The sequence below is a fragment of the Microtus ochrogaster genome, chromosome 15 (genome assembly GCF_000317375.1).
Source record: "Microtus ochrogaster isolate Prairie Vole_2 chromosome 15, MicOch1.0, whole genome shotgun sequence".
Lineage (NCBI taxonomy): Eukaryota > Metazoa > Chordata > Mammalia > Rodentia > Cricetidae > Microtus > Microtus ochrogaster.
In genome coordinates, this window is record NC_022017.1 from 14,838,999 (window position 1) to 14,853,942 (window position 14,944).

The 14,944-nt window shown below is 52.0% G+C and overlaps 1 protein-coding gene across 1 annotated transcript in view; it reads right to left on the reverse strand.

Moving 5' to 3' along the window:
• The window catches only part of Micall1 (MICAL like 1), a 30,930-nt gene extending 22,659 nt beyond the window's left edge, over positions 1 to 8,271 (reverse strand). Inside the window, exons 1-3 of the mRNA XM_005354212.3 lie at positions 7,779 to 8,271; positions 2,807 to 2,855; positions 2,366 to 2,507 (exon numbers count right to left, since the gene is read on the reverse strand). Coding sequence (XP_005354269.1) covers positions 2,366 to 2,507; positions 2,807 to 2,855; positions 7,779 to 7,924 — 337 coding nt within the window. The 5' untranslated portion in view covers positions 7,925 to 8,271. The remainder of the gene's footprint in view (positions 1 to 2,365; positions 2,508 to 2,806; positions 2,856 to 7,778) is intronic.
• Positions 8,272 to 14,944: the final 6,673 nt, after the last annotated feature.

The window sequence follows — 14,944 nt, forward strand, 5'->3', positions numbered from 1 at the left end:
AACTCAGGACCTTTGGAAGATGAGGCAATGCTCTTAACCACTGAGCCCTCTCTCCAGCCCCCTAGCTGTAACTTTTGAGCCTTTCCTGGAACTAGCTCTGATAGACCAGGCTGGCCTTGAACTCAGAAGTCCTTCTCTGCCTCCTGAGTGCTGAGATTAAAGGCGTGTACCACCACCTCCTGGCCTTTGTGTTATTTTGCACACATGAGTGCAATGCCCATGAAGGCCAGATCCTCTGGAGCTAGAGTTAAAGGCAGTTGTGAGTGAGCTGCTAGGCATAAGTGCTGAGAAGAGAACTCAAGTCTTTTATTTTTTGTTTGTTTGTTTGGTTGGTTTTTCAAAACAGGGTTTCACTGTGTAACAGACCTGGTTGCCTGGAACTCACTCTGTAGACCAGGCTGGCCTCAAACTCTCAGAGATCCACCTGCCGCTGCCTCCCAAGTGCTGGGATTAAAGGGATGCATCACTACTGCCCGGCTCTGAATTAAGTCTTTATTAGTAGTCGAACCATCTCTTCAGCCCCTAATTTATTATTTTTAAACTAAGATTTTGATATTTATTTACTTTTCGGGTACAGAGATTGAAAGCATCATGGTTCACAAGCGGAAGTCAGAAGGCAAATTTCAGGAGTCAGTTCTCTCCTTCCATGATGTGGGTTCTATGGCTGGAACTCAGTCATTAGCCTTGGCAGCAAGTGCTGGCTCAAAAAACAGATTTTTTTTATTTTTAAAGACAAGATTATGTCTCCCAGGCTGTGTAGCTGACAAGGACTTTGACCTTCTGGTCTTCTGCCTCCATCTCCCAAATGCTGGGATTCCGGGTGTTGGCCACTACCACTAATTTACATGGTGCTGGTAAATGAACCCAAGCAGGGTTTTATGCACGCTGTCCACACACTCTGCCAACTAAGCTACATTCCCAGCTGTAGAACAGTGTTTTTTGGGATTTTGTTCTCTTTTATTTTTTTAAGACAAGGTCTCACAATTTAGCCCTGGCTGGCCTAGCAGACCGGGCTGGCCTTAAATTCACAGAAATCACCTGCCTCTGCCTCCTATGAGCTGGTATACAAGGCGTGCACAACCACATTCAGCCTTTTATAAGAATGTTTTTTATGGCCAGGCAGTGGTGGTGCACGCCTTTAATCCCAGCACTCGGGAGGCAGGGGCAGGTGGATCTCTGTAAGTTAGAGGCCAGCCTGGTCTACTCCAAAGTTTTTTATTATCATTTAATTATGTTTGCATGTATGTTCATGCCTGATGCTTGCAGAGGTCAGAACATTCGATCTCCTGGAACTAGAATTATAGACTGTTGTGAGCCTCCATGTTCATGTGGGTGCTGGATCCCCTCAAAGAAAACTATGTACTTAACCACTGAGCCAGCTCTCCAGCTCCACCCCGTCCCGCCCCATTTAAAGAGACAGACTGGATTTTGCCCACACAGAGCAGACACAGAAAACATGACCCACATGGGACTGGTTATTCAGGACCTAGTGGCAGCAACTGCCCAGTGTAGGACTCAGAACCCCTGACTCCTCAGCCCCATTGTTCAGCTTCTGTGCTGTGTTCTTGAGCTCCTTGCTTCCCCTCTTTAGACTCACTTCCCCTATGCAGAAAGGAGCTGTCTGCCCCCAGCTGCCCTGGGACACTCATGAACCTGACTAGAACAGAGAGGATGCCTGTCCCTCTAGCATATGCCCTTCTCCAGTGTCTCTACACTCAAGCTGAGGAGGCAGGCTCTGCAAAGATGCTATGCAATAGCCCAGAACAGAGCGCATGGCAGGAAGAAAAAGCGCTGGGAAGTGTCGGGACAGGAAGTGTCAGACAGGAAGTGCAGTGGGTGAGGGGAGGTGAACGCACAGATGAGCTCACCTGTGTTTACTGCCTGTCTCTCTCACACTCACAGACACACACACAGACACACACACACAGGGCAAAGCAGACAGGGTCTGATTGTGTGGCCCTGGCTGGCCTCAGACGTGAGGTAATCCTGCCTCAGCCTCCCAAGTATGGAGATTACAGGTGTGAGCACATCACCCAAGCCAGTGCTGTTTTAATGCAAAAATGTATATGAACTAGCAAATCTACAGTCAGTGAATGAATGGCAGGCTGTTTGTTCCTGGATCTATCTATCTTTCTTTCTTTTTTTCCTGTTTTGGTTTTTTGAGACAGGGTTTCTCTGTGTAGCCCTGGCTGTCCTGAAACTCGCTCTGTAGACCAGGCTGGCCTCAAACTCCGAGTTCCACCTGCCTCTGCCTCCCATTAGAGGCGTGTGCCGCCACCACCTGGGCATCCCAGCTATTTCTGTACTGCTCAGAAAAGAAGTCAACAGCCCGGGGCAGCCTCCCTGAAGGGCTGTCCCCTCTTACCTTGGCCAGAACTGGTGAAGTGGTTGTAGTACTGGGACACATAGGTCATGATGCTGAGACAGTCAGGGACACTCATGGAGACCATGTCATTGGGGTCCAGGAGAGCAGGGATCCCCAGCTCTTTTTCAGCCACTTCAAAGGCCTAGGATGGAGACAGGAGCGGCCACAGTGAGGCGAGGACAGCGAGATGGCAGAGTCAGGAAACACTTCTCAGACCGGGACCAGCTCATTGTAAGGGGACTGGGTGACTATAATCCCATCCCCACATGGTGGCCTGAAGGAGCAGCTGAAGGAGCAGCTCACCCATGGGAGCTGTGAGAAGGGAGAATCAGGACCTCCCCTAGGTCCTGAACCAGTCCCCTTTCCAAATGCAGTAGCCCTCTGCGACCCCTGCCCTCTCCCACCACAGCCCTCTGTGCTCCCGTCTGTCTGAGGACTCACCAAACGGTTATTCTCGAAGACATTTTCCTTGGAGAGAGACTGGAAGTCGCTGCAAGAGACAGAGGACTGATCAAGAGAGGTGACAGGCGGAATCAGGAGGGAGGGAGGAGGTGATCTTATCCTGGTAGGACCAGCCTCAGCTCTCCAAGAGCTGGGAGGGCACCTAGAGGTTCCTGAGGAGGAAACTGAGGCTGCAAGCCCTGATGGAACTGTCGCTGTCAACTGGAAGCAGAGAGTGAGCCTATGGCCCCTAAAGGTACCCAAGCCAGGCTTGAGAAATCACTGAGAAGGGGTGGGCTCAAGCCAAGCTCCAAGTCATGGCTGGATTCTTGATTCATGGCTAGTTCTTCCTCAGGAGACATTCTTCTCAGTCAGTGGCAAAAAAGATAAACCAAGCATGCAGACTTGCAATGTGGGCATTCCCATGCAGAGGAGCCTGCACTTCCCTGCAGCTTGCCTGACAGGTGCTCACCCCATTTTACAGAAGAGGGTGGTGAGATTCAAGAGGGGAGGCTAACCAGCCCTGGGAATCTATACTTTTGGAACTTCCATCAAATGTCACAAACACACAAGCCATATCAAGCACGGAATCCAAAACCCCATCCAACTCCAGGAGGAACGTTTTTCTGTTTTGTTTGTTTTGTTAAATTTGTATTTTTTTTTAGTGTATATGTACACATACTTATTTTCTTGTTTATTTAATATGTATTAAATAAACAAGATATATAGATATAGATATGTTTTCCAGCATGCATGTCTGTGTCCCATGTGCCTACCTGACGCCCAAGGTCAGAAGAGGGCATCAGAGTCCCTGGGACTAGAGGTACAGTTGCTGTCACAGTGAGTGCTGGGAGTTGAACCCCGTTCCTCTGGAAGAGCAGCCAGAGCTCTTAACCACTGAATAAACTTTAGCCCCTACATTTGTTTCTTAATGGGGCCCAAAATAGAACAAGCTAGCAGCAGAGCAGAAATGAGCATACTGCAGAGCTGCTAGAACTTTCTAACAGCTGGTCTGTCCCATCAGCCACTCCTGGGGACAGCTTCCCTCCAGGGGACTTCCTACTTCCCTAAGAAAGGGCTTCTTGGCTTCTGAGTGGGGCAGGTGAGTGGTGGCAGGACATCCCCTCAGGGCACTGGTGTGGGAAACACAGGTGCTGGTTGGCTTTATCCATCTCTGGAAAACAGTGGGCTGGACCATGAGTGGGTGGGGCACTGTGGGCCTGCTCTTTCAGGCAGGCTGTGTGACTGTGGGTGTCAGGAACCCTACCTGCCTCCACTGCCGGAAGACTCAGGAGAGCCTCAGGCCTTGCTCCCGGGCCGGAGTGAGGGCCAGCAGCATCTGAGAGTGACAGAAGGAGGCCTCCTAGAGACTGCAAAGTGTACAAGCTTTGCCACTGCCTAGCAGTGACCTTCTTCTGCCAGCTACTTCGTCTCTCTGTACCTCAGTTTCCTCGTCTGTAATACTAAACACCATAGTGTCCAACACAGGGGACTCCAAATCCAGTGACAGAAGGGCAACTTGTCTGGACCGTTTGGCTTCCTCAGCAGTGTTCCTAGAAGGAGCAGTCATAGTTTGTCCCCACTGCGTCCCCAGGGCCCTACACAGTTCCTGGTGTCCAGGAAGTGTTCTTGTACACGTTTGTTGAAATAATACGTGATGAAACCTCTAGAACTGGGGTAACTGGGACCGGGGAGGTGGCTCCCTTGTGACACGCTTGTCACACAAGCATGAGGACCTGAGTTCAGTTCACAGCGCCAATGCTCGCGTCCCCAGCACTGGGGAGAAAGAGACAGGCGGTCTGGTGGCTAGTCAGAGCCTAGGCTAATTAGCCCGCCCCTCCCGGTCTCAATGAGAGCCTGTCTCAAAAAAACAGGACCATCATCTTAATTTGACCTCCAGCCTACACACACACACACACACACACACACACACACACACCATATACAAATATACACATACATAAACACACACAATACTAGTGTTTCCTCAGCGTCTCCCACTTCATCTCTACCCCTAAACACCATCTGGGTTTGGGCTGCACACATCTTTCTGAGAATTTTCAAAGGCTGAGAAAGTTCCATCTGACGCGAGGAAATGAAAGCACAGAAATGAATGCCACATGGGCCCTGGTCTCAAGGGAATTTAGGAAAGGCTGGAGGAGGCAGAAGGGCACTGTCCAGTTCCTCACCCATGCATGCACACACACGGAGAGAGAGCCTGGGACCAGCCCTGGGCTGGCAAGGCCTGCAGCCCTGGAGGTTAGGACCCTTACTCCACATCTGCTCCTGTACGGATCCGCCCCGAAGTGCTGAGGCTGCAGCTCAATGGCTGAGTGCTTCCTTGGCACACACATGGGACTGGAGTCAATCCCTAGCAAATAAATAAATGGAGGACAGATAAACCTCCACCCTTCTCTACACTTTATGGAGAACCTGGCAGGGGCTGGAGAGTTGGCTCAGTGGTTAAGAGCATTGACTGTTCTTCCAGAGGACCTGAGTTCAAGTCCCAGCAACACCATGGTGGCTCACAACCATCTGTAATGATATCTAGCGCCCTCTTCTGGGCTGCAATCATACATGAAGGCAGAATGTTATATAGAGAATAAATGAATAAATAAATAAACAAACAAATAAATAAATAAAACAAAGAACCTGGCTTCAGTTTCTCTCCCACACAATTAGCATGGTCCAGGCCCAGCCTCCCTAGCAAATGACCAACTGGATTGAGTCTAGACCTCTGCTTGGGAGGGAAACCCTTCACACCTGCTTTCTGGACATCTGAGTGACCTCCCTTGGGCCTTGAAAGCCCTCAGGTGGGGCCTTGGGGCCTTCTCTTGACCTTGGCCTTTCCCCAGGATGTCCCCTGGAGGCCTCCAGGTAGGGACCCCTAGTTAATCACCTCAAGCTCTACATGTGTGACAGTATGTAGGTTTTTCGGTCCTGTTTTCGTTTTTGATTTTCAAGAAAGGGTTTCTCTGTGTAGCCTTGACTGTTCTGAAACTCAGCCCAGGCTGGTCTTGAACTCAGTGATCTACCTGCCTCTGCCTTCCGAGTGTTGGGATTAAAGGTATGGGCCACTACGACTGGCTCAGTATGTAGGCTTCTGCCTTGCTGGCTGTGGTCTCTGCCAACTCCACTGTGTGGGAGCAGTGACTACACATACTTGTTGACTAGATGAAGGGGTTAAGCAGTCATTCCCACCCCCTACTGCCTAATAGCACCTCTTCTAGTGGTTAGTGTTAACTGCCTGCTTATTACCTCCTTTAAAATCCTGACCACAGGGCTGTGAGGTAGGTCTTGTTATCAACCCCACCTTCCAGATGTCCAGAGAACCAATGATTTTCCCCAGGGCTTAAACATTAGCACCAGGCAGCCAGCACTTAGAGCCGGGGGTTCAGCACCTAGCATCCTGACACAAAATCCTCTCTTGAGGCTCATCCTCCGCCTCCTGCTTCAGGGATAGTCCCCAGCAAAAACAGAAGACCCTGAGTGGCAGCTCCAAAGCAAGGGCCAAGCCGGCATCTTCTCCACCACTGCAAGCCCAAGCCCCACTCCCCTTTGCGGTTAGCACTGGGTCCCATGCTATCAAACCTTGCTCCCTTCGGCGTCCACACCCCCAAACCCTGTCTTCCAGGGCCCCTGGGACACTATTCAACTGCACACACAGTAAATCAAGTTAGAGCTGGGCAATCCCTTCCTGGGCCCTCCCACAGCCTGTCCTATGGAAACAGGTCTGGGAGAGAGCAGCAGAGACTGCCGGTTGTGAGAGCTGGAGGAGCCCTCCCAGGGGAGCTGTAAGCAAGACAGAGCCAGGCCTCTTCCAGATTTGCTACTAAAGCCTGAAGTGAAAGGAAGGCAGACTCCAGATGAACTGTCACTTTCAGTTTTACGATTAAATAAATCAATGAACCAACGAAAAGAGGTTCCAGGGCTCAGAAAAGAAGCTGAGGTAGAAGCCCATGTCAATTGTCTGCAGGCCTGAATACATTTTTCCAGGAGACCCTTTGGAAGTGGCTCGGGTAGGAGGGACCCACTTTCCAGCAGGAAGCTACAGATCGGGCTGTCAACCGTCCTAAATTTGTCCCCCCTCCCCACCCCAGCCGCCCCGCGCCTTCTCTGTCCCATCGCTGTGCCCCACTGTGAACAGCGGGACTACAGAGCATACACCCTGTCAGATTCCTACTTGAGTGGTATTGGGAAGTAGTGTACCCCAAGTCACCTGACAGTCATTAATCTAGGACCTCTGTGCCAGAAACGAGGTTAATGCCCAAGAGCGCATCAGCCCAAAATGCCTAACGGAGAGGTGGCTTCCCTCCCTCCCCCCTCCCCGTTCTTTGCACTTTAAATGTAAATGGCAAAAAGAGCTGAAGAGAAGTGAAACTAATGACCTACATTCCCGTGGGAGTCCGACAAAATATGGGACTTGGAGAGTCGATGACAGAGCTTATATATAGAAGGGAACCGGGTTTAGGCTTCTGGGGAAGGGAAGAACCGGGTGAATAGAGCCGGGCAGCGGTCTCAGGTGGGACGAGATTTGGGGCAGCCTTCTTTCTGACACCCTTTCCGGTGGTTGTCCTTCCCGATGTAAATTCCTACTGGAAAAAGTCAGCCTCCCAGAGCACCTGAATGTCAGCTCACACGAGCTCAAACTCGGAGGCAGCCTATCTGGGGGAGTGGCACAGCCTGATCCCCTACAGTCAAGTGTGGGGGTACTATGCACAGGCGCCGCCCAAGGGAGGCTCAGCGTGTGCGCTGGAGCCTCGAGTAGGAGCGTCCCTGAGGAGGGGTCAGCCTGACACCAGGGGCCCAAGGCGGGGGAGGGGTGCACGGGTATGGGGTCTCGGCGCCCCTGCTCTGCACACAGAGCAGACGGGTGTGGACTCCCGGATCTCTCGGGGTGGCGCGCGCCACCGCGTCACTGAGGGGGGCGGCGGTCCCCAGCCCCGCGCGCTCGCGCGCCCCGGGCACTCACAGCAGGTCGGGTCGGTGCCGGTGCAGGATGGCGCAGAAAGCCAGGCCGTCCCGGAAGGAGCTGCTCAGGTCGCGGATGTCCACGCCGCGGTAGCCCTCGCACTGGCGGCGGCACCAGGCCAGGAGAGCGCCCCGCGGCCCCGCCATGGTGGGCCGGGCTCGGCCGGCCCCGACTGGGGCTGGGACTCGGGCTTCGGCTCGTGCGGCTCCGACTCCGGATCAGGTAGCACGAGGCTGGTGCTAGGGCTCCGGCGGGGCCGGTTTCCGGCAGAGACTGCGGCGCGGCTGGGAGCTCGGGGCGCCACCGGCGGCCGGGGCGGGGCCTCGGTGTCCTCGCTCGGCTCTGGCGCGGCTAGGGCTGCGGGCTCGGATCCCGACCCCGCCCGGCCAGCCTGCCCCGACCTGCCCGCGCAGCCTCCGCCCCGCGTGGCCCGGCCTGGCCGGCCGCCGCTTACTCACCGCGGCCCGCTCTCCTCATTGTGGGCCGGCCGCGGGCGCCCACCGCCTCCGTCCCCGCCCCTGCCCGCCCGCCAGATCGCCCGCGCCGCGGGGGAGCGCGAGGAGGAGGAGGCCCCACCCTGCGGCCCCGCCCACGCCGTCGAGCCCCTTCCCCGGAAGGGCCGACGCCCCATAACCCCTCTTCTCCAGACCGGTCACCCCTTCCCAGGAGGAACCCCTCCTGGCAGCCGGGACAACCCATCTCTGGCTAGCCCCTCCCCATCGCCACCCGCAGGCTCCCCAGACCCTCCTATCCCAGAGGCGGGACACTCTCTCTTGCCACTTGCCTGCCTCAAGCTCACCCCTCAAAACCTGCGGATCCACCTCCCTGACTTCTGTGAACCACACCCACACCCGATCTGAAAGAATCGAGGCACTTTACACGCAGATCCCAAACCTCCATATGGTCACCAGCTTCCTACCACCCCTCCCCACTCTATAACACCCCGGTCGCCCTCCCTCCACCCCCCATGGCCTGCCTTGGGGACGCAAACTACTACCAATCCAGAGAGCTATGTAGTGACAGGCTGGAGACCCCACAACCAATGGTCCTTGGGAGTCCCCATCTAGCTGTGTAAACTAGATCTCACTCGCTCGCACACACCCTTCTGGGCCCGCGTCCCTTCAACTTCAAGAAGGGCAGGGGGCTGCGCTTTTGCTGGAAGGACCTAGAAACAGACCTCTCTCTAACGGAGTGTTCTGGCCACACCTGGCTTTGGAACCTCCCCTGCCTTGTCCTCTGGTCTGCTGGTTTAAGACCCGGCCAATAGACCCCTCCCCCAGAGGCCTCTCTGAATGAGGAGCTGTTGAATCAGCTGCAGAGATGGTGACATCACTCTGACCTATGCATAGCTAGTAGGATTGGGTCTGCTGCTCCCCCTGAGGGAATGAACGGGGCCTGAGTCATCTGGAACAGGGTTTTAGAGTTCTATCAACTCAGTCTCAAATCCTGGCTCCCTCCTTCCCCAATCCCATGATCTAGTGTCACCTAGTATCTTAAACATGGAGATAGAACCTCTGGTATATGGCTATAATCCCAGCACCTGAGAGGTGGAAGCAGGAGTTAAGATGTCAGTCTGGCCTACAAGAGACCTGTTTCAGAAGTAAAGCTAGGATGAATGGCTCACATGTTTATACAATGGGCGAATGCAGAGGCAGGAAGAATGACCCAAGTTTGAGGATAACCTTGGTTACACAGTAGCAGGCTAGCCTGAACTACAACATAAAAATAAAAAGGAGCCTGGAATGATAGCACACCTTTAATCCCAGCATGCAAGTGGATCTCTGGGAGTTGGAAGCCAGCCTGGACTAGTGAGTTCCAGGACAACCAAGACTACACAGAGAAACCCTGTCTCCAAATAAATAAATAGGGCCAGTAAGGATTGTTCATCAGAAGCCAGGCAGGGGTGGCACATGCATTAATCCCAGCACTCCGGAGGCAGAGGCAGGCAGATTTCTGAGTTCAAGACCAGCCTAGTCTACAAAGTGAGTCCCAGAAATGGTTGTACCCGTTTCCAAAAGGAGAGCCAGTCAGTGACTTACTACCGTTGGTCTGACCTCGATCCCTCACATTGCCTTAATAATAGCTTAGACAGCTCAGCCCTTGGCCCCCAGCAGCCATCTGTGGGCTTCAGAAATCCAGTGCCTGAGTCAGCTTGCCGCATCATGAAGGGCCTGCACGGTGACCAGAGCTGTGTGACTCCAGGCCAGACACCTCACCCCAGTGAGCCCCAATTTCCTTCCCTGTAAGGTGCGGATAATAATCTTTGCCTTGCCTGCATCCCGGCTTTGTGGGTAACCAAGTGAGATAATGACAGTAAAATGCTGTGTCGACAGTCAGTCGGGGTACAGGAAGAGGATGAGTCCTTGTTTACAGGGAGGTTCAGGAGCCACAGACCCACGGACAGGTCTGGTCTCTTGGTCAAAGTGAAGACATGATTTCAGGATTAGGACTTTAGAGCATTTTATTTTATTTTTTTTCAAGACAAGGTTTCTCTACAGTTTTGGTTCCTGTCCTGGAACTAGCTCTTGTAGACCAGGTTGGCCTCGAACTCACAGAGATCCACCTGCCTCTGCCTCCCAAGTGCTGGGATTAAAGGTGTGTGCCACCACTGCCTGGCCTTTAGATAATTTTTCAAAGAAGACAGTGCCTCTCTATATAGTCCTAGCTGCTCTGGAATTCTCTCTGTAGATCAGAATGGCCTCAAACGCAGAGATCTGCCTGCCTCTGCGTCCAGAGCAAAGGGGTTCAAGGCACGGCCCGCTATGCCCAGCTAGCACTCTTGATCATTATGTCTGCACGTGTCTGATTCTATTTCTGCAGTACTGGAGACTGACTCCAGGGCCCTATGTGTTTGCTCTGCAAGCACTCTACCAGATGAGCTTCACCATCAGTCCTACCTTACTTTTTCTTTTCTTTTTTTTTTTGTTTTTTTTGTTTTTTTTGTTTTTTCGAGACAGGGTTTCTCTGTGGCTTTTGAGCCTGTCCTGGAACTAGCTCTTGTAGACCGGGCTGGTCTCAAACTCACAGAGATCCGCCTGCCTCTGCCTCCCGAGTGCTGGGATTAAAGGCGTGTGCCACCATCGCCCGGCCCTACCTTACTTTTTACGTCAATCACTGAGCCTGGGAATTCGGCTCAGTGGTATGCCATTTGCCCAGCACGTACAAGACATTGAGGTACATCTCCAGATTCGGGGAGGGGGTTGCTTTAACAGAGAGAATGAGCAATGGGAATAGAGTGGCCAGAGCCAGAGAAGGTTTCTGGTTGACCTGGGCAAGAACTGAGGACAGTGACTTCCACTTGCCATTCTGCCAGACAATGCGCTTAGCAGAGGGCTGTGCTGGAGATTCGAACAAGGTTTTAAAAACTGACAATGTATTAGTTACTTTCTCCTTTAAGCAGCATAAGGAAGGAAAGGCTTGTATTGGCTCATGGTGTGATGGTCCAGCACATCATGGAAGGGAAGGCACGGCTGCAGGAGCATGAGGAGGCTGCTCACATTGTTAGGGGGCTGAGGGGATGATGCTGGTGCTGGCTGACTTTCTGCTTTTATGGTTTTGTGCGTGTGTGCATGCATGCATGTGTGTGTGTGTGTGTGTGTGTGTGTGTACAAGTGTGTGCACCCATGCACACATGCACAGAGGCCAGAGAAGGCTGTCAGGTGTCCTACTCTTTTGAGACAGGGTCTTTTACTAAGTCTGGAACTAAGCTGGCAGCTAGCAAACTCCAGTCATCTTCCTGTCCCCTCCCAGGCCCCACAGCACTATGGTTACAGGTACCTGTGACAACATTTGGTGCTTCCCATGCTGCTGGTGATCCAAGCTCAGGTCCCCGTGCTTGTGCAGTAAATGTTCTTACCCACTGAGCCATCTCCCCAGCCTCATTTAATTTCCCTTCATACAGTCTGGAACCCCAGCCCACCGGGATAGCATGTTATTTTAATGAGAACGGCCCCCTAGGCTCATCTATTTGAACATTTGGCTCCCAGTTAGTGGAACTGTTTAGGAAGGATTTGGAGATGTGGCCTTGTTGGAAGAAGTTTGTCAAAAAATAATAATAATAAAAAAGAAGTTTGTCACTGGGAGTAGGTTTTGCGGTATCAAAAGCCCATGCCAGGCTCTGTCTCTTGTTTTCTCTCCCGTCTTCTACTTGTGGATTGAATATAAGCTCTTAGCTATTCCAGTGCTATGATGATCATGGACTAATCCTCTGAAACTGCAAGCCCCCAACTAAGTGCTTTCTTCTATAAGTTGTCCTGGTCACAGTGTCTCCTTGGCAGTCACGCAGTAACTAAGGCAGATGGTATCACTTGCATTCAAGGAATGTCCTCCTCCCTGGCCACTCACAAGGGCCCAGGATGTATGTGTCCTCGGTGATTCTATGTTGACAATGAAAATTAACCATCACAAAGAGCAGCCAAAAACCCACTGAGCATGGAGGAGGGTAGCATTTGATAAATACTGATGAGAAGGAATGAATGAACAAACCAGGACCCAGGGCTCACATTTATTTTCACATGCAGGTCTCAAGGCAAGTTCCAGGGACAAAAAGGAGAGGAATGGGCTACAGACAGCATCAGTCAAGGGCAGACTGCTTACCTAGCAATTGCAAGACTTTAGGCTCAAACCCAGTCAGTCCATCATCCCGATCCTGCAAAAAAGAACCTCAATGGATCTTAGAGAGGGCCTAGAGGCATATTAGTGTGGCCTTTAACCCCAGCACTTAGGAGGAGAAGCAAGCAGAACTCTGTGAGTTCCAGACCACAGCGAGACCTGGTCTTGAAAATATAAAAATAGGGAAAGAGAGAGGGGGAGGGGAAGGATGGGGGATGGAAAGAAGGAAGCAAGGACATTATTGCCTCCAGGGACCTCTGGTATCTGATCCAGGCCACCTGATAATGCAGCTGTGCAGAGGCCCATGGTCTTTCCATCTTAGAGACAAAGGTGAATTTGTGTGTTCCTGAGTATGGGAACAGGTACCTGGCCGGCACAGTCACACACCAACTGCTCTCTTGTCTGTGACTTCCTGAAAGGCCCTGAGTAAAATGTCACCTGCCTGCTCAACATCAGCCTGCGTAAAAGGGAAGAAGTTCCCACCTGTGACAGCAGGCCTAGTTCTAGGACTGAGTTCCAGAAGTGACGGGTCTGCATACAGTGATAGTCATTGCTCACAAAAGTAAAGCTCTGGAAACAGTGTTGCTCTGCAGGGAACTGGGAGATTAAGTTTCCACACAGCTGGATGATACCAAAACACACAGTGGTCTAAAAAGAAGCCTTGGGAAGCCAGTCACAGTTCTAGCTATGGGGAAGGCTAAGGCCAGAGGACTGAAAATTCACAGCCAGATTGAGCTGCATGTGAGAGCATGTTTCAAAAAAAAATTAAAGCTGGGTGGTAGTGGCGCATGCCTTTAATCCCAGCACTTGGGAGGCAGAGGTAGGTAGATGTCTATGAGTTCGAGGCCAGCCTGGTCTACAGAGTGAGCTCCAGAACAGCCAGGACTATTTCACAGAGAAACTCTGGCTCAGAAAAATAAATAAATAAACAAACAAACAAATAAATGGAAGCTGGTTGTCGTGGCACACACCTTTAACCCACACACTCCAGAGACAGAGGCAGGAGGATCTCTCTGAGTTACAGGACAGCCCTAGCTATGTAGAGACCCCACCTCAAATAAATAATTAGGGTGAAATCAGTGAAAGTGAAAGGCCTGGCATCGGCTCAGGACACTCCAAGCCCAAGTTTTCTGCACAAAGGAGATTTATTTGCCTGAGAGGGACAAAAGGCAGGGAATAAGAGAAAAAGACAGGAGATATATGGAGAAGGGGGAATAAGGGAGAGGGGAAGGGGTATTTGTCCTGGAGGGACCAAGGACTGTCTCTAGATACAGGGGAGACATGGCCTACAGACAAAGGGATGCCCGTGTCAGGATGAGGTGTTTCATCTTAATTGGGCGTGTTTATGAGGTGAGCGAAAGGGTGCTTTTGATTGCAGGACTTCAATACTTTGATAGCTGAACCTTGGAAGTCAGTCTCAGGAGGAGGAAGTCGTCGTACAAGAGTCACCTTGGTGACTAGCTTTAGGAATGTAATCTAAGGGATTTTAGCACGGTGGAGGGAATGAGGGAGAAGGGCAAGGCCTGCCAGAGCTGTGTTTGCCATGCTTGAGCTGGCCAGAGTCCCTTCAGAGAGGGCTCAGTGGGTAAAGGCTCTTGCTGCCAAGCCTGGTGACTTGAGCTCAATCCCTGAGACCCTCATGGCAGGAGAGCACTGACACCCTCAAGTCCTCCTGACTTCCACACCTGCTGGAGCGTGTGCAACGTCCCCCCCACCACACAAAATAAATGAATAAATGTGACAAAAAGAAGTTAAAAAAACAAGGTAGAGAGTGTGCTCAAGGAAGACGTTCAGTTTCGACCTCTGGCCCTGCACCCATGTGAACGAGCACCTTCCCATACACGTGCACAGACCCACACAGATACATACGTATGGCACACACACACATGAACATTCATTTTAGCTTTTTCATGTCAGTGTGACACTGCTTTCAGTTAGATAACACTTTCTGCAGAGTTGTTATTATTGCAGTGCTGACAGTTCAGCCCAGGACCTCACTCTGCCCAAGCACTAGACAGCACTAGAGTACCAAAGCACACTCCGGTGCCAGGGCTCTGATTTGAAAATAAAGCCAGCCCCCAGACAAGGAAGTACAAATATGCTCACTCAGCCACCCAGGGCCTCAGGCAAATCACTGGGAAGGTGGGAGGTCTGCGTAACTCAGAGAAGGGTTGGTACAGCTTTATAAGAAAAGGGAAAGAAGGAGAAAGATAGATGGAGAAAGAGAGAGAGAGAGAAAGAGGGAGGGAAGGGAGAGGGAAAGGGAGAGAGGGAGAGAAAGAGGAAGGGAGGGAGCGAGGGAGAGAAAGAGAGAGAGAGAGAGAGAGAGAGAGAGAGAGAGAGAGAGAGAGAGAAGGGAATGGGCTGTGTGCACACAATCACCCCCCTGGGCTGGACAGACCAGACTACAGACCACCTGTGGCCTACTGTGCACTGTATTCTCTAAAAGGCCTTGACCCTCAGATTCCAGGGTTCTCAGCCTAGGATTCCCCAAGTTCCTTAGCTGCTTCTGGTGTGGCCTGCAGCTTTTTCCACCCAAGCTGTCCCAAGAATGA